Below are 19,147 nucleotides of genomic sequence, written 5' to 3' on the forward strand. Positions count from 1 at the left end.
ATGAAGAGCTAACCTTTACTGACCAAATACTTTGTTATAGTCCCCACTGATTACAGACTCTAGAAACTAGAGATCTCCATGCTTTCCCCAGGACTGCTGCCCATTTAAAAGCCTTGGCAGAAGTTCCCAACCTCTTCTCTCTAGGCAAGGAAAAGGGTGAGGGTCTAACACCAGCCTTTGAGACATGCCAGTTCAGGAACCTCAGGGGCTTTGCAAGATGAAGCCCAACAAAGACACACACGGGTCCCTAAGCAGGCAGTAGAAATGGAGCTTCAGCTGGCTTTCAGGCAGAAGGCAAGCGTGAAGTCACACTGACTACACAAAGTGCTGAGGTAGGCACTGTGGGGATGCAGTTGTGGACCTGAACAACTACAATGTAAGGGAGAAGGGGGTACTGCTAAGATACGTGTTATAAGGCTTTATTCTTTCAAAAACATCAATTTCAATACACTAGCCTTGCCACCACATTCATGGTATGATAAGAACTACATGGCTACTTAACTCTTTTTCTTATTATTAATAACAATGCTGACTCAACTTCATTAGGAGCTTCCCGGGTGGCTCAGTGGTAAAGAATTCGCCTGCAATGCAGGAGACTCAGGTTCAATGCTCAGATCGGGAAGATCCCTGGAGGAAGAAGTGGCAACCCACTCCAGTATTCTTGTCTGGGAAATCCCACGGACAGAGGAGCCTGAGTTATAGTCCATGGGGCTGCAAAGAATCAGACACGACAGCGATTAAACAACCTTTATGAAGAGGTTCAGTCAGTTCAGTTCAATTCAGTTGCTCAGTCGTGTCCGACTTTTTGTGACCCCATGGACTGCAGAACACCAGACCTCCCTGTCCATCACCAACTCCCAGAGCTGACTCAAACACATGTCTATTGAGTTGGTGATACCATCCAACCATCTCATTCTCTGTTGTCCCCTTCTCCTCCCACCTTCAGTATTTCCCAGCATCAGGGTCTTTTCAAATGAGTCACTTCTTTGCATCAGGTGGCCAAAGTATTGGAGTTTCAGCTTCAGCATCAGCCCTACCAATGAACACCCAGGACTGATCTCCTTTAGGATGGACTGGTTGGATCTCCTTGCAGTCCAAGGGACTCTCAAGAGTCTTCTCCAACACCACAGTTCAAAAGCAGCAATTCTTTGGCGCTCAGCTTTCTTTATGGTCCAGCTCTATGAAGCGGTTACTGTGCGCTTCCACAGGCAGCATGCTGTGCTGAGTATGCTGTATGCATATCTCCCCTTATTCCTGAGCATAACTCCGTGAGACACTCACATCTCCCCCCTTTCATATACATGAAGACACTGGAGGTGGGCAGCAACTCCTTAAGACTCTGCAGTTAGACAAAGGGAGAGCAGGGTCTTGAACTTAAACCCAGGTCTGATGCCTGATATCATGCACTTATCCTCCTGCTTTACTGTGAAAATCATAGGCAAAGCTCACAATAACCCTCAGAAGAAACAAGTGCAGGCTTCCCCTACCTGGCATGCCCGGCTGGGGATGGCGGCAGGAATCTCCCACTTGGTCTGGGGGCGTCTCTGCTGTAGGTCGCCAAGCCCGCACTTGTGCGGAGGTGGGCACAGCAGGAATGGGTGGCAGCTTCTCCCGCCAGTTTGGGCCATCCAAAGCGATCAAAATCTTTGTTATCCTAAAAAGAAAACCAGTTTTCTCTGTTAAACATGCAGTTTGCTTTTTTATATTACTGAAGGTCACATCAAGGTAAAACTTACAAATGCTACGCAGCTCACGGGGTCACAGAGAGTCGGACTTGAGCTATTTGCTGTCCACATAAACTGTCTTTGAAAGGACTTTTAAAAGTTGTTCCAAACTATGTAACTTTAGATCTTTTTTTGTATCAAAAGAAAAAATGAAGACACTTCTAATTGGTTTAAGAAATTTTTAAATGTACATGCAATAAAATTTTAATTTTTTAAAAAAGTAAAGTATAAAACTAAAATTTAGGAAGCCTAGAAGAAATGTACCCCACATAACATTTCATATAAGTGCTAAAGTGAGTATTACTCTTGAGACTTAACAGAAGGACTTTAGAATTTCCATGCCCAAACTGGATACGACAGACAGGTCTACAGGACTGGCTGCTAAAGCCGGTGAGGGTGCGGACCTGCGCGTGCTTAGTCGCTCAGTCGTGTCTGACTCTTTGCAACCCCATGGACTGTAGCCCACCAGGCTCCTCTGTCCTTGGGATTGCCCAGGCAAGAGTGGGCTGCCATTCCCTTCTCCAGGGGATCTTCCCAGTCCAGGAATGGAACCTGTGTCTCCTGCACTGGCCGGATTCTTTACCACTCAGCCACTTGGGAAGCCCAAAACTGATGTGGAGTGGCTGTCAAATGGAACAGTGCTTCTTCTTGAAACATTAACATATGGTTAAGATACTCTTACTTTGCATTTTTTCATCTCTAAAACAATCCACTCATTGTGTTGTCATATGCATACAGATGAAAGAATTCGATACTGGAGTCTACTACAAGGACCCTTGTAATAATGACATTTGCTAATGGCCATAAATAATACTCAGATTACCACCCCTGATTATCACTTTCCCATCATTTTAAACACACAAAGTATCATACTTAGATTTTAAAACAAAACTAAATTATGTCTGGGATAAATCGGTTATAAAAAAAGGTGCTCAAAAAAAAAAAAAAAAAAGGTGCTCCCCAAGACTGAGAAAGTCACTGGTAATTAGTAGAATGCATTCAAATTAGTTAACTCAGTAGTACTTTTTATGTGAAAAAATATTTACATAGAGCCAAATGTAATACATACATTTCTCTACAGTTTCGTAAACTTAAATTTCAACAGTGATCTTTGGTTATGATAGCCACATTTCATATTTTAGTGCAAAAATTTTTTTTGAAAAATAATGTATAACCACCCACCATAGCAGAAGAAAAAGACGCTTTAGAAAAAAGAATTTTCAAGCAAAACTTGTATTACCAGCAGAAAGGAAGGAAGAAGCAGCTTAAAAGAGATCATGTGTTGCCAGGGAGTAAATAAGTATATGCAGGGAAATGTAACATATGAGATTCCTGGAGAGGAAAAGAGGAATATGGTTAATGGAAGAAACAAACAAAATAAGCACAGATGTTTAAATTTTTTTCCCCCCAAAAAAAGCTGCTTAGATGGAAAAGCAAGCATAAATATAGGGTTCATGAAAAGGAATAGTGAAATTTTTTAATGAATATTTTACAGAAAATACATATGCCAAAACCAGACAAAGCCTCCTCACCTTCTCATAAAATGATACATAAGCAATAATCATTCCATTAAAAAAATGAATGAGTCTTAAAAGTCAATCTGTGTAAAAGCACCTTCTTGAGTACATCTAAAAATTACAATACAATTCTCAAAAAACTAAACAGAATTACCATATGATCCAGCAATTCCATGCCTAGGAACACACCAAAAGGAACTGAAAACAGGTATGCAAACAAAACCTTGCACATGATGTGCGCAGCAGCACTGTTCACAATAGCCAAGTGGTGGAAACAGCTGAAACGTCCTTCAACAGATTAACGGGTGAACACAGTGTGACATATCCATACACCGGAGTATTAGTCATAAACAGAAATGACATCATCACGCATGCCACATCATGGACCAACCTTGAAAACATAAGCTATGTGAGGCAGGCACAGAAGCTACACACACTGTATGTTTCTGTTTGTATGAACTCTCCAGAATAAGTAAATCCACAGAGATAGAAAGCAAATCAGGGGCTTAATGGGGGTTTCCCTTTGGTGGGGGGGGATGAGGTATTTTGGAACTATTAGAGGTGGCGGCTGTCCAATATGGGTGTACTAAAGGACACTAAGCTGTACACCTAAAAATAGTAAATTCAGTTGTTTTGTGAATTTTACTTCAATTTTTTAAAAAAGTGTAAAGAATGTAGAAGGTTCAGAAATATGAATGATCACAGTCTCTCAGACATAAATTTCTCCCTTCAGACCCATTCAGTCTATCACTATGAACCAGAGTTCCTAAAACACCTCTTCACAGGCCCCTTGTCTCTGGCAGAAGTGGGAAGACTTCAGGTGTCTTCCCACTTTTTTTCACGAGAACCTCTAACCCTGGGAGAAGATCCTACTCTCCCAACCACCTCGGAGACTCCCAGACAGAGGATGGGTGAATTAACAGCACAAACCCACAGCACAGGGTCTGCTGGAGAATGCGTTCATTCCACACAGTTTTGCTGAGGATGCCTACTGTACAAGGTACCGCCAACAGCACAGCTGCATAAAACACAACCCTGACTGCCCAGAACTCTCAGTGGAATGAATCTAAAAGAACTTCATGAAAAGAGACAACATGGAAAGACGGCACAGCTTGGAGGGAGAGGCGCCTGAGGGGCACGGGCGCTGGGGGAGATGGGTGGGTCAGGGGACGTCCTCTCCTAAAGGGCAGGAGGGACTTAGCCGGACAAAAGTGGGGAAGAAGAGCCTCAGGAGCCCATGTGGAGGCCACAACTGATGCACAACCAGGCGGCTGTGAGGCAGGAGAGAAGGCTTGGAGGGCTCCCAGGGACACCCCAGATTTTACAGGATGGAGACCGTGCCCCGAATGCCCACGGTTCCATCGGGTCCCACTCTAGATACAATAACCAGTATCTACTCTTTTCTTCCCAACAGGCGGGTCCCTAGCGACCACAGAGAAGAAGCACCAGGAAAAAGCTGCCCACTCAACACACAGATCTTTCCAACAGTTTTCTGCAAAGTGCAGTGGGACCAGGTGGGGAGGTAAGGCAGGACTGTAAAACATGAGTTCTCATCTTCTTCAGCTTTGTTCAAGGTCCCCTTTGTGGTCAGCCAATGCCCTTCACTGACCACCTCCAGGGCTCGTTCTCCGACAGCTGCAGCCCACAGACCAAGGCAGCCTGACCCCTCTGTGATCCCCCCGCCTCATCAACTAACGTTCATGCTTGGGGATCAGGTGTCTTACGTTAAGTTGTTCCCCCCAGGCTACATTCTACTTTTGCTTAAAGACAGAGACTATGTCATCTTTCCCCTTCCTCTCTTTCTGTGGGGTGAGTGGGACATGGTACACTAGACCAACACAAGGCACAGTGTGACACACAAAAATCCTTGAAAGAAATTATACTTTGGACAAATGGAATTAGAGAATATCATACATAACTGGAAATGTTACCCAAGGAGTAACTTTTCAAAGTTCACGTGAAAGCAATTTATGAAATCTGGAAGCTCTTACTTTCCCGTTCTCACCTAGGGAGTAAATAGGTCATAATATAAATTAGATCCAAATTCTGTGCTACTTCATCATCCTGTGCTGTGCTTAGTCGCTCAGTCACGTCTGACTCTTTGTGACCCCATGAACTGTAGCCGGCCAGACGTCTCTGTCCCTGGGGACTCTCCAGGCAAGAATACTGGAGTGGGTGGCCATGCCCTCCCCCAGGGGATCTTCCCCACCCAGGGATCAAACCCAGGTCTCCCACTTCGCAGGCAGGTTCTTTACTGACTGAGCCACAAGGGATGCCATCACCATCCTAGATGAGCATCTATCTAAAGGGCATATAACACAAACATCTAGCAGGCTCATAAAACATCCACTCTCCTGAGGAGAAAATAAAATGTGTTTCCACTGACAGATGTGGTGCCAATGAACACCTGTAGATGCTGTAGAAGACTCAACATGGCAGGCTTCGCTACATTTTTGGATTTCATCCTGTTATCAGTACTGACATATGACATCACTGAAAACATCTTTCTAACCCCAAAGATATTAACAAATACTAAAATCAAATTCTGTGCATCTTGAGTTGCACAGAAGAGCCATACCCTGTGCTGTTTTTAAAATTAAGTGTATATCATATATAATATTCACTGAACAGTAATAAGTGGACCAGGAAACAAATATAAAGGTGTCAGAAGACAACTCAAAACATATCACGGGATAGTCAGAAAGTTAGAGAGAGAGAACCATTTGGTTTTGAAGGGGTGAAAAAAGGCATGCATTCCTGTGTAATGCCAATAATGAAGAACACGTCCACACCTTGACCTCGTTCTGGAAGGAGGGGAAGAAACAAAACCTCATTCCATTAGAAAACAACTTGCCCTCGGGCAGCGGCCTCCGATTAGGTTACCTGTTAATACTGTCATTTGCTATCTGGATTCCACAGTCTATTTGCAACACTGTTTTATAATCCACGTAAGCTTTCTGATACTGCTCTACAGTTTCATAGGCCATTGCACGTCGAAGAAGAGGCTTGATGGAGAATGGATGAAGTTCCAGGGCCCTAAAGGAGACAGAAATATTATATGTCATTTGTTACGAAGATCACTCCCTAACTTATACTAACCTGACATATCTGTTAGGACTGAACTCTCACATATATGCATATCTGATATTTTAGCTTGGGAGCCTGGCAACATACCAGAAAGGCAAACCCAGAGCAGCAAAGCAATCAATCTGTGGTTACTGCCTTTCTTTTAACCCAGTCCCCTTTGGCACTTGCTCCTCCCCCAGTGAGACTGAGCTTCCAGGCAGCAGGCACTGCCTACCCCTCCAAGCCCCCCTCCCAGGGTCGCCCCCCACCCCCATGGGCCAACAGAGGCCACATGGCACCGGGACAGAGTAGGCTTTTCACCAGGTTCTTGTTACTGACAGATCCAAGGGAGAATTTTATTTGCACCTATGTAATTTTTTATTAGCACAGGACTACAATACCTACAACACCTTTTGAAAATCAGCCCTCTAAAATTTAACACAGTTGATTATGATTTACTTGCTGCCAAAGGGCTTCAAAAATAGGCTGGAGGAAATCATGGAAGTTAGTATACAGTGATTTCTGTAAGTCATGAATTTTCTAGTGCTCCTTCTATTCTGTGAAGTACTTCCAGTATCACTAGAGACATATTTCAAAGTTATGTTCTTGGTTTTGTTTGAAGTAACTGCTTAAGGCTACGTCACTAACTTAATGCACTTCACTATACTCTGAAATAAAGCATACAACCAAAAGATGGTATTTATAAGTGAAAACTATTGTACTCTTAGTTTTGACAAAATCAGTTGAAACTGTCAAGGAGTATTATGGATCAATACCAACATTTATTAATATTCCACGCAGAGATCCCATGAAGAGCCTACTTCCTCTCTGATCCGCTAACAAGAATCTGCGCTGTCCACAGTGGGGATAAAGGTTTGCTCGCCTGGTGATTCTTCTGCACAAGCAGTTTGCATATATCAGACATTTGACCTGCCTCAGGAAAAGCATGATTTCTTCCCCAGGAGATCTGTCTATCCCCCTCTACAGAGATCTGGAAGGAGGAAGCCCTGACAACACCTGTTAGTGTGAGTCTCTGCAGACGTGCTCATCTAATGTCACAACAGGCCTGGGAGGTAAATGTTCATACGTGCAGGTCACAGCCGAGGGAGCGATCTGCCCGCATGCCTGATCTTCTGATCTTAAGCCACGGGAGACCAAGGGCACTGCTGGTCTCGATCATTACTATATCCCAGCACCTAGATCACACAGGGCCACTGCAGGCGCTCAGCAAACCCCTCCCAAGTGAACCTTCAGGACCCACACTCTTGCCACCACAAGCGCAGATGAAAGCACCACAGATTACGAAAGGCGCAGTCACCTGCCACCCGGAGCCCTTGGTAATTCTTCACATTGTACGGATCCTCGACTGCACATGTGGGTGTGCTCCTGGGCTGTATATCACTGACTTTGTTCTAGAAGTGTCATTAAACCTAATTAGCATAATTTCTTTGAAAAAAGAATCATTTTTTCTCTGCCTAGGTACTAGGATTGGGGATGCTTTTAATGATCTCTTTTGCACTGTACTGGATTTAAAGGTTTTTTTTTTGTAATAAGTATGTGTTACTCTTGTAACCAGTAAAAGTTATTTTAAAAATAAAGTCTATTAAAAACACTCAAACACTAGAAAACAGGTTTTTGGGTATCAGGATCTATCACCTGTACCCCTGTCTTAAATCTACCTTAGTTTAATGCTTATGAGATATTAACTACATGAACACTAATTATAAATATAGGTCACAGACACAAGACTACCCCTATTTTACAAAAGACTTCCAATGCCCGAGGAGCTATTTATCCACAAGATGGACCTGAGGTAGGCGTGGAATCTAAAACTGAATGAGATGATGCATTTAATTTATAGCACTTCCCAGCCGAGTAAACGCAAAGTTTTTCTTTTTAATCACAATCCTGAAAATGAATGTTGAGCTTATGAATGGGAATTCCACTAAACAAAACAAAACAAAAAAAGTACATCTATTCATAAGCACACACACAGAGAACTTTAAAGTCAGAGTTTAAAAAAGTTTAACTACTCAAGTTAAAACAGCTAAGAATCTAAAAGAGCATTCTAATTTCAAGTCCATCAGAGAGAAGCAAAGATAAGCAAAAATAGAATTATTGGGCAACATTCATTTGTCTTGAGTCTGTCAAAATACTCTCAACGGGAAGTCCAGGAAAAAGTTTTGATATGTTTACATAACTCAAAAAGTGATAGATTGGGAGCTGTGAAGATGTTTTTTAGCTGATAAACAATTACGAGAATTGTTTTATGGTTTTTCCAGTAGTCATGTACCAACATAAAAGTTGGACCATAAAGATGGCTGAGTGCTGAAGAATTGATGCTTTCTAATTATGGTGTTGGAGAAGACTCTTGGGAGTCCTTTGGACTGCAAGGAAATCAGTCAATCCTAAAGGAAATCCATCTGGAATATTCATTGGCAGGACTGATGCTAAAGCTCCAATACTTCGGCCACCTGATGGGAAGAGGTCTCACTGGAAAAGACTCTGATGTTGGGGAAGATTGAAGGTAGGAGGGAAAGGGGATAGCAGAGGATGTGAATTTGAGCAAACTCTAGGAGACAGTGGAAGACAGAGGAGTCTGGCATGCTGCAGTCCATGGGATCGCAAAGGGATAGACACAACTTAGCAACTGAACAACAATTATGAGAATAAAAAGTAATTTCTAGAAATAATCCTAGAAATTTCTAGAAATAATCCTAGAAATTTCTAGAAATTATTTTATTGTTTAAAACCACTAATGTTTTAAACTCTTCTTAGGTGTTTTATACCCCTGTTTCATGCTTCACCTGGAAGCCCAACCTAGAAACTTGGAGATGCTGAGAGGAGAAGGCAGGGCCCACAGCCCCTGAGTTTCTCAAACAAGTGTCATGCTCCCAACAGCAACTCTTGACTCTCATATGCCCTTGGAAAAGAGCTCAGGGAAGTGCTTCAGAATAGGCCCTAGGATTGTAGACACTTAAAAATCAAATACTTTCCCCAAAAAAGTGCATAAAAAGTTATTTCACAGGTATATCTATGAAAGTTATTTCATAAGTTCTCCCTTATTTTAAATTTTTCCCCCAGGGAATTTTTCTTTTTCACTGTTTGAAACCTGCTACCACTTGTAATAAGTCGATGCAAACAACTTTCCAAGGAGCAAAGATAATTAACCAAAAAACTAAAACATAGGCTTTCTTTAAAAGGTATATAACCTTTTTAGGTGAAGAGAACAGAGTCATATTTCTGCTAATAACTGGTTTTCAATACAGCCATACTTCAACATGTCCTCCAAGGCAAATCATGGTTTCCATGGCATTAAAATGAGTTTGAGAATCATTGCTTTGGAGTAAAATCACTCCAATCACCCAATCACCTTATGCTGAGACTCATAAGTCAGGTATCAAAGAAAACATCTAAGTAGGTCGGTTTCTAGAAAAGTCAGTACTGACCAGCAGAACCAGATTCCCTGGCCGAGAACACAGCCCTTCGCTGAGGACCCCTCACCTAAACCACCACCCATTTCCCCTCTGCCTCCTCCCTCCCGGGCAGGCAATCTCCTGCTCTCCTTCAAGACAAAACTCCACTCCAGTCTCAACAGTCTCCTCTGTGACTTCCTCCTGGGTCTCCACTGAAACACAACACATTTTAGCAAGAAAATGTCTTACACCATATCTCACTTACACCATCTCACTTAAGGATAAAGTAAGTCCACTGTTTTTTAACCGGCGTACTGAACTCACTGAAGGAAGACCTGAGACAAGTCTGAAGGGTAATGTATTAGGCAACAGACACTTGAACTGAAAGGTTCTCAGCTGCAAATCGCAAGGTGCCTGATACTATGCAAATCTACCTGGTCTTATTGTTAGTTATGCGCAGTGGCAAACATTTAAGAGCTGGCTCTCCTGAGAAAAAAGACCCAGATTTGTGGCATTTGCCAATTTTCATAGTATTAGCAGTACTCCAATCATGTCAGATTTCAACTACCAACTTGACTTCACCCAACTCCCAAAATCCTGAAAACGTTGTGAGCTAGCACAACTGTTAATGATGTCTAGAGACAGACCAAAGTGAATATAAACTTTATTTTAACGTTGTGAGCTAGCACAACTGTTAATGATGTCTAGAGACAGACCAAAGTGAATATAAACATTATTTATTTTAAATTTTAATATGTAAAATTGGCAAAAAATACAAGCAGCTCATGGCTTTCTTTTTAAACTGCAGGCACAGATACCAGCAAGTTTTTACCCACATATATAAACTGATATTGTCAATGAAAAAAAAAATTGTTTACCTTATAATCAAGGTGTCCATGTATGCCACTGTCCAAACTAGGGCTTCTAAGAGTGAAAGGGAGTAATACTAATAATTATACCACACAACAGGAGTAAACCAAGGCTGTGAGGTTACACCAGTACATGCAGCTTCTTGTTTTTTAGATGCACTAACAGTAACACATTAATGCAGAAAGCGAAGAGGAACTAAAGGGCTTTTTGATGAAGGTGGAAGAAGAGAGTGAAAAAGCTGGCTTAAAACTCAACATTCAAAAAACTAAGATCATGGCATCTGGCTCCATCACTTCATGGCAAATAGATGGAGAAAAAGTGGGAACAGATTTTAATTTCTTGGGCTCCAAAATCACTGCGGATGGTGACTGCTGCCGTGAAATTAAAAGATGCTTGCTCCTTGGAAGAAACAGTATGACAAACCTAGACAGTGTATTAAAAAGCAGAGACATCTCTTTGCCCACAAAGGTCCATATAATCAAAGCTATGGTTTTTCCAGTAGTCATGTATGGATGTGACAGATGGACCATAAAGAAGGCTGAGTGCCAAAGAACTGATGTTTTCGAACTGTAGTGCTGCAAAAGACTCTTGAGAGGCCCTTGGACAGCACAGACATCAAACCAGTCAATCTTAAAGGAAATCAACCCTGGATATTCATTGGAAGGACTGATGCTGAAGTTCCAATACTATAGCCACCTGATGCAAAGAGCCGACTCACTAGAAAAGATCCTGACGCTGGGAAAGACTGAGGGCAAGAGGAGAAGGGGGAAACAGAAGATGAGACGATTGGATGACATCATCGACTCAATGGACATGAGTTTGAGCAGACTCTGGGAGATAGCGAAGGACAGGAAAGCCTGGCGTGCTGCAGTTCATGGGGTCTCAAAGAGTCGGACACAACTTAGTGACTGAACAACAACAAATAGTAACTTCTTTTCAAAGGCTCCTCACAAGCAGGCTTAATATTTAATGGTTAAAAAAAAAAAGATACTTTTAATTTATGTAAATATACTCATCCATCTCAGCATGTAACTTGTTGAGTACCATGGGTGACTACTGTGCTTGAGGGAGGCACACGCGATTTCTGACCTCAGAGAGTCTAAATTCCTATGCAGAGGGTGACATATGTGCCTACAGGTATGAGAGTGACAGTCAAGCGTCACAGCCATGCAGAAGACCAGGAAGTCTGAGGTGACAATGAAAGTGGAGAGGAGGGGGAAGCTGAGGAAAGATTCCTGAAGCAAGGCTGTGCAGAGGGCATTACACATATAGACCAAATGAGAGCAGAAAGCTTGTTTTGGGGGAGAAGGGCGGGGGTGCAGTGTGGTGACAAAGTGTTAGTCACTCAGTAGTGTCTGACTCTTTGTGAACCCATGGACTGTAGCCCACCAGGATCCTCTGTCCATGGAATTCTTCAGGCAAGAATACTGGAGTGGGTGGCCATTTCCTTCTCCAGGGGATCTTCCCGACCCAGGGATCCAACCTGGGTCTCCTGCATTGCGGGCAGATTCTTCACCGCCTGAGCCACCAGGGAAGCAGAGAATATAATGATCTGCAAGAGCATACTGGGCAACTGAACACAGGCTGAAACAGTCTGCACAAAATAATGCTTCAGGAAAGGTCATCCTGATGCCACAGTGGATTGGAGGAGGCAGAGACACCAGTCAGAAGGCTTCTCCAATACTCTGGGATCGATGTGGAAAGAGTATGATTAAGGTGGTAGCTAAGAAATGAAAAAAGTTTGCACAAACATCTTCTATAATTGTCTTCATATATGTAAAAGGATTTATGAGTTTTATGTGTTAACCAATTAACACACCTTCAATGTCTTAAAAAATCAAATTTACGCAAAAAAGTTAGAAGGGTATTAAACACTGCATTCATCCCACTGAAATGAAAATCTGGTGACAAAGCTGAAAAACGGGCAGTTTACCTGTTACAGTCCTGAATACAGCCACTGCAGTTTCCGTCTTTGAGGTAACATGCTGCTCTATTTGAATATAAGATACTTAGATCGGCTGCACTTCCACTTCCTAAAAATCACATTTAATTAAATGGTTACAATCCATTGGCGGAATCACAGTTCAGCAGACGACGGAGGTCTCCCACGGCACCGCGGTCCTACACCCGCGGCTAAGGCGGCTGCGAGCAGCTCCCCGTGCTCGTGCCGGCCGGAGGCCAAGCCCGGGACCGGCAGCTGCCCACGCGCCCCTCCCCGGGCACACGCGGCGCGCCCCGAGGTTCGGCCGCATCCGCCCTGCCCTCAGTTCCCGGGAGGGGAACGGACGCGGCGGGCGCCCGTCATTCGCGAGGGGCCGGGGAGACCGCCGGGCGCAGCTCACTCACCTGCGGGCTCCAGCTGCGCGATCGCCGCTGAGTACTTGAGCGCCGCCTCGGAGAACTGCCCATTCTGAAAGAGCTCGTTGCCCTGGCTCTTCAGGGCGGCGGGGCCCACCGGGGCGGCGGGCGGGGGCGCGTCGGATCCCGGGGACGCGCCGGCCGCGGGCTCCCCGGCGCCCCGCCCGCCGCCCGGCTGCCCGTTGGCGCCGCCCGCCGGGGCCGGGGCCCGCGGTCGGTCCCGCTTGTCCGCGCCTGCCCCCGGCGCCCGGCCCCGCCGCGGAGCGCCCTTCTCCGGCCGCTTGCCGCCCTCGCTCCTGCGCGTCAGCTTCTTCTGGATGTTGCCCATGGCGCGCGGCTCGGCGGCGCGCCCGGCTCCCGCCGGCTCCGCGGCCTCTGTGGGAAGTGGATGCGGGAAGTGACTGTTTGCATCATCGGGAGCAGCTACCGCCGAGGCCGCGGCGGTGCCGGCGCGGGGGCGGGGTCGCTGGCGAAGCTGGGCGGAGCCGGCCCGCCCCTTGCCGGGAGCTGGGGCCGGTCAGCCCCGAGGGTCCCGCGCTCCTGTGGACCCCGGGGGCTATCCGGGCTGAGGACTGAAATCAAGCCCGGATTTAACTCTTCGAACGCCGAAGAGTTTGGGATGTGAAAACCGGTATTTCAAACATCATTCCCTTCATCACAGCGTACGTGTCGAGGTAGACCTTACAAAATTTGTACTTTTCTTCCGCTTAACAACTTACAAATGAATGAATGAAGTTACTAAGACTTGAATACAACAACAAACTGCACTCCCAAGTTAGGGCAGCCTTTCCTCTGTTAAAGAACTGGGAGAAGATAATTTTTTCAAATTATCTTTTTCAAATAATCAAAAAAATTATCAATTTTTTCAAATTATCAAGTGCAAGTGATTTTTAAGGCATTTAAAAATGATTTTAGCAAAGAACTCACATAAAACAGGCACCTACTTTTTAAAGTGAACCTTAAAAAGTCAGTAAAATTTCCATTACAATACCTTACTCCAAGTTAAAAATTCCTCTGATCTTGACTGAAAGATTTCAAGTATTTATCGGAGCTTTAATAATTGATTATTGAACTGATTTTTAACTATGAAAATAATGTATAAATATTTCATTGATGGGTGTCTAAATATTTAAAACAAAGCAATTCATCATTTCAAAGCACTGACTGCAGAGACTTCCCAACTTTATCTTGTAACAAATTCTAATCTAATTTTTAATGAATGTAATCTAATTTTTAATGAATGTATTTCCCATTCTGTTTCGTGAATGGTAAAGCCAAAATCTGAAGCACAGATGAAATAGAAAGCCACAAATACATAAATGAAAATCAGTGGATAGATGATGGTCACCTTAAGGCAGGCAATGAGTGTATAAAAGCACACTAATTAATAGATACAGTTTTCTATTCAGCAGAATGACATTCAATTTTGGATCACTAACCAAAAGAGGCTTTATTAAAACAAAAGATGATCTTGTAATAGTAATAAATCCCTAGATTGAACCCAGGAGAATTATTAGAGCAAGGCTGTAGTACTGGTCATCTGGTGTTTGCTGCTCAGGTTCCACCCAGAATAAAAATGTATGGAAGCATAAATCAATGTCAGCAGAAATGATAAGCAGCTAGTTTTGTTTTCTGATAAGCAGCTATTGTTTTCTGTTCCCTTGTGTGTCATCCCCTCATGTCTGACCAATACTGTTAATAAATAACTGCTATTTATTTAGAAGTTAATATGAGTTAGGACCTTTACATACATTATCATTCTTCATTATCATTAATCTTCATACCAAGTATTATCCCCACATTACAAATGAAGAAAGAGAGACAGAGGAGAAGACTAAGGAATTCTCTCAAGCATGAAGAGCTAAAAACCAACGTAACTGGGATTCAGGATCCAGAGGAAGTGAAATGAATGCTGTACCTCTTTCCTTAAGATTGAAATGCCCCTGAAATTTCCCTGCACAGGTAAGCAGAGGCCCAAACAGGCAAGTGTGAGTCCTGGGGGCTATTTAGCTCCCTGGAAGACATTCCAGAGGAGTTGTTCAGAAGATAGCTCCAAATATAGATCAGAGGAGGCCTTATCTGGAAGACACTAACTTGGGAATTGCTAGCATAAAAACAATCATCAAAGTTTGGTGGGTGTGGAGGAAGTCACTGAGATCTTCCAAAGGATCCCTGAGAAATAAAACACTTAAAAAGATGATCAGAATCACCAGTGGAGGTGAAGTACCACCTAGAAATGAGAGGGAAAAAACGGGAAGGTGTACTGCTTCAGAAACCAAGAGGAAAGAGTATTTCAGGGACAGGGGAGTCAACGATAACAAGATTCAAAGGAAGGAATGACCAACAGTTCTCACTTCATAAAGACTAAAGGAAACCATCAGATCTAAAAACTATAAAGACTTCCATAGCCTTGGGCGGTGTGGTGGTTTAGGGTAGCTGGTAGAGACAAAAATTCTCAAGGAAATACTAGCAAACTGAATCCAATAGCATATTAAAAGCATTATACATCATGACCAATGGGATTTATCTCAGGAATGGAAGAGTATTTCAACAGTAGAAAAATCAGTCTATTCAACACCTGCCATTAATAGAACATGGGGGAAAAACCATATGACCATAGCTGACACTGAAAAGGAACTTGACAAAATTCAATACTCTTTCATGATTTAAAAAAAAAAGAAAACCTCAAAAAATGAAGAAGTAAAATTTCCCAACATGATTAAGTACGTTAAGTACATTTATGAAAAACTCATAGCTAAGATCATACTCCATAGTGAAATCCTAAAAGCTTTCCCCTGAAGATAATGTTTTCACTGTAGCTATTCAACATTATACTTGAAGTTGTAACCTGGTCAGTTGAGACAAGAAAAAGAAAGAAAAGATGTCCATACTGGAAAGGAAAAAGGAAAACTATCTCTATTCAAAGATAACATGATTATCTTCAGATAGATTCTTTGGGATTATATATTTACATAATACAAGCACACACACAAACCACTAAGTTAATAAGAAAATTCAGCAATTTCAGTGTACAAGTTGTTGTTCAGTCGCTCAGTAGAGTTTGACTCCTTTTCACCCCATGGACTACAGCACACCAGGCTTCCCTGTCCTCTATCCCCTGGAGTTTTCTGAATGTTGAGTTTTCTGTTTTCTGAAATGAACCAGAATTGTTTTTTGAATGCTGAGTTTCAAGCCAGCTTTTTCACTCTCCTCTTTCACCTTCATCAAGAGGCTCTTTAGTTCCTCTTCGCTTGCTGCCATAAGGGTGGTGTCATCTGCATGTCTGAGGTTACTGTTGTTTCTCCGGGCAATCTTGATTCCAGCTTGAGCTTCATCCAGCCAAGCATTTCACATGGTGTACTGGGCATATAAATTAAATAAGCAGGGTGACAATATACAGCCTTGTAGTACTCCTTTCCCAATTCTGAACAAATCCATTGTTCCGTGTCCAGTTTGAACTGTTGCTTCTCGACCTGCATACAGGTTTCTCAGAATTTTCCACATTTTGTTGTGATCCACATAGTCAAAGGATTTAGCACAGTCAATGAAGCAGAAGTAGATATTTTTCTGGAATTCCCTTACTTTTTCAATGATCCAACGGATCTTGGCAATTTGATCTCTGGTTCTTCTGCCTTTTCTAAATCCAGCTTGAACATCTGGAAATTCTTGGTTCATATACTATTGACGCCGAGCTTGAAGGATTTTGAGCATAATCTTGCTAGCATATGAAATGAGTGCAACTGAGCGCTGAAGAATTGATGCTTTTGAACTGGTGTTGGAAAAGACTCTTGAGAGTCCCTTGGACTGCAAGGAGATCAAACCAGTCCATCCTAAAGGAGATCAGTCCTGTGTGTTCATTGAAAGGACTATGTTGAAACCGAAACTCCAATACTTTGGCCACCTCATGCAAAGAGTTGACTCATTGGAAAAGACCCTAATGCTAGAAAGGATTGGGGGCAGGAGGAGAAGGGGATGACAGAGGATGAGATGGCTGGATGGCATCACCGACTTGATGGACATGGGTTCGGGTAGACTCCGGGAGTTGGTGATGGACAGGGAGGCCTGGCATGCTGCGATTCATGGGGTCGCAAAGAGTCGGACATGACAGAGCGACTGAGCTGAACGGATTACGGTAATTTGAACATTTCTTTGGCATTGCCTTTCTTTGGGATTGGAATGAAAACTGACCTTTTCCAATCCTGTGGCCAATGCTGAGTTTTCCAAATTTGCTGGCACTTGAGTGCAGCACTTTCACAGCATCATCTTTTAGGATTTGAAATAGCTCAACTGGAATTCCATCACCTCCACTAGCTTTATTCATAGTAATGCTTGCTAAGGCCCACTTGACTTCACACTCCAGGATGTCTGGCTCTAGGTGTGTGGTCACACCATTGTGGTTGTCCGGGTCATTAGGATCTTTTTTGTACAGTTCTGTGTATTTGTGCCACCTCTTCCTAATGTCTTCTGCTTCTGTTAGGTCCACACTGTTTCTGTCCTTTTTTGTGCCTGTCTTTGCAAGAAATGTTCCCTTGGTATCTCTAATTTTCTTGAAGAGGTCTCTAGTCTTTCCCATTCTACTGTTTTCCTCTGTTTCTTTGCATTGTTCACTTAAGAAGGCTTTCTTATCTCTCCTTGGATCAACATATAATAATCTGTTATTTTTATAAACTAGCAATGAAAACTTCTGAAAAGAAATTACAAAAACAATTCTATTTACAACAGTATTCAAAGGAGTAAAATATTAAGGCAATTTTAACCAAGGCAATGGGACTTGTGGGATAAATATTGCTGAAAGAAATTAAATGGAAAGATATCTCTTCATCATGGATAGGAAGACTTACTTTTGTTAAAATATCAATACTATACAAAGCAGTCTACAGATGCAACATAATCTCTATCAAAAATCCATAACTTTTTTGGCAGAAATGGAAAAGCTGATCCTTCACTTTGTATGGAATTTCAAGAGGCCTAGAATAGCCAAAACAATCTTAAAAAAGAACAGAATCAAACGACTTACACTTCAGATTTAAAAACTTATGGGAAGCTACAGTAATCAAAACAGTGTGATACTGATATAATGATAGCCATGTAGATCAATGAAATAGTTCAGAAATAAACCCATATATCTATGGCCAAGTGATTTTTTTAGGGTAGCGTATATTTTTTAATTTTTATCAAATGGAAATCAATGTGATGGTACAATGAAACCTCTGAAAACCACATCAGTCAGTCCTTCAATCAATCAGGGGGTTTTTGTTTGTAGTATAGTTGATTTACAGTATTATATAAGTTTTAGGTATACAAAATAGTGATTCACAATCTTTAAAGGTTAGACTCCATTTATAGTTATTATAAAACATTGACTATATTCCTTGTGCTGTATAATAAATCCTTGTAGCTTATTTATTTCGTACATAATAGTTTGTACTACTTAATTTGACCCCCCTTGCATGCCCCTCCCCATCCCTTTCCCCTCTGGTAACCACTAGTTTGTTCTCTGTGAGTCTGTTTCTTTTTTGTTATATCCACTAGCTTATTTTATTTTTTAGATTCCACATATAAGTTTTATCATACAGTATTTTTCTTTCTCTGACTTATTTCACTAAGCATAATACCCTCCAATTCCATCCATAGGAAGTTGCAAATGACAAAATTTCACTCTTTTTTAAGACTAGTATTCCAGTGTGTGTGTGAATATCATATTTTCTTTATCCATTCATCTGCCAATGGACACGGCTGCTTGCATATCTTGGCTATTGTAAATAATGCTGCTATGAACATTGGGGTGCATGCATCTTTTTGAATTAGTGGTTTTGTTTTATTTGAATATATACCCTGGAGTAGAACTACTAGATTATATGGTAGTTCTATTTTTAGTTTATTGAGAAACTGCCATGTTGTTTTCCACAGTGGCTGCATGCACAAATTTATTTTCCCACCAACAGGGCACAGAATTACATTTTCTCCACATCCTTGCCGACATTGGTTATTTGTGGTCTTTTTGATGCAGCCACTCTGACAGATGTGAGGTGATATCTCCCTGTGGTTTTGATTTGTATTTCTCTGATGATTAATGATGTTGAGCATCTTTTCCTGTGCCTGTTGGCTATTTATATATCTTCTTTGGAAAAATATCTATTCAGGTGTTCTGTCCATTTTCTAATTGAGTGGTTTGTTTTGACAGAGCAAGTTAGCA

At 42.3% G+C, this 19,147-nt stretch overlaps 1 protein-coding gene across 1 annotated transcript in view; it reads right to left on the reverse strand.

Moving 5' to 3' along the window:
- The window catches only part of SPAG1 (sperm associated antigen 1), a 79,997-nt gene that overhangs the window by 13,563 nt on the left and 47,287 nt on the right, over nt 1-19,147 (reverse strand). Inside the window, exons 11-14 of the mRNA XM_043483900.1 lie at nt 12,940-13,326; nt 12,527-12,626; nt 6,125-6,277; nt 1,488-1,654 (exon numbers count right to left, since the gene is read on the reverse strand). Of these exons, the coding sequence (XP_043339835.1) occupies nt 1,488-1,654; nt 6,125-6,277; nt 12,527-12,626; nt 12,940-13,326 (807 nt within the window). The remainder of the gene's footprint in view (nt 1-1,487; nt 1,655-6,124; nt 6,278-12,526; nt 12,627-12,939; nt 13,327-19,147) is intronic.

The sequence above is a fragment of the Cervus canadensis genome, chromosome 12 (genome assembly GCF_019320065.1).
Source record: "Cervus canadensis isolate Bull #8, Minnesota chromosome 12, ASM1932006v1, whole genome shotgun sequence".
Taxonomy (NCBI): domain Eukaryota; kingdom Metazoa; phylum Chordata; class Mammalia; order Artiodactyla; family Cervidae; genus Cervus; species Cervus canadensis.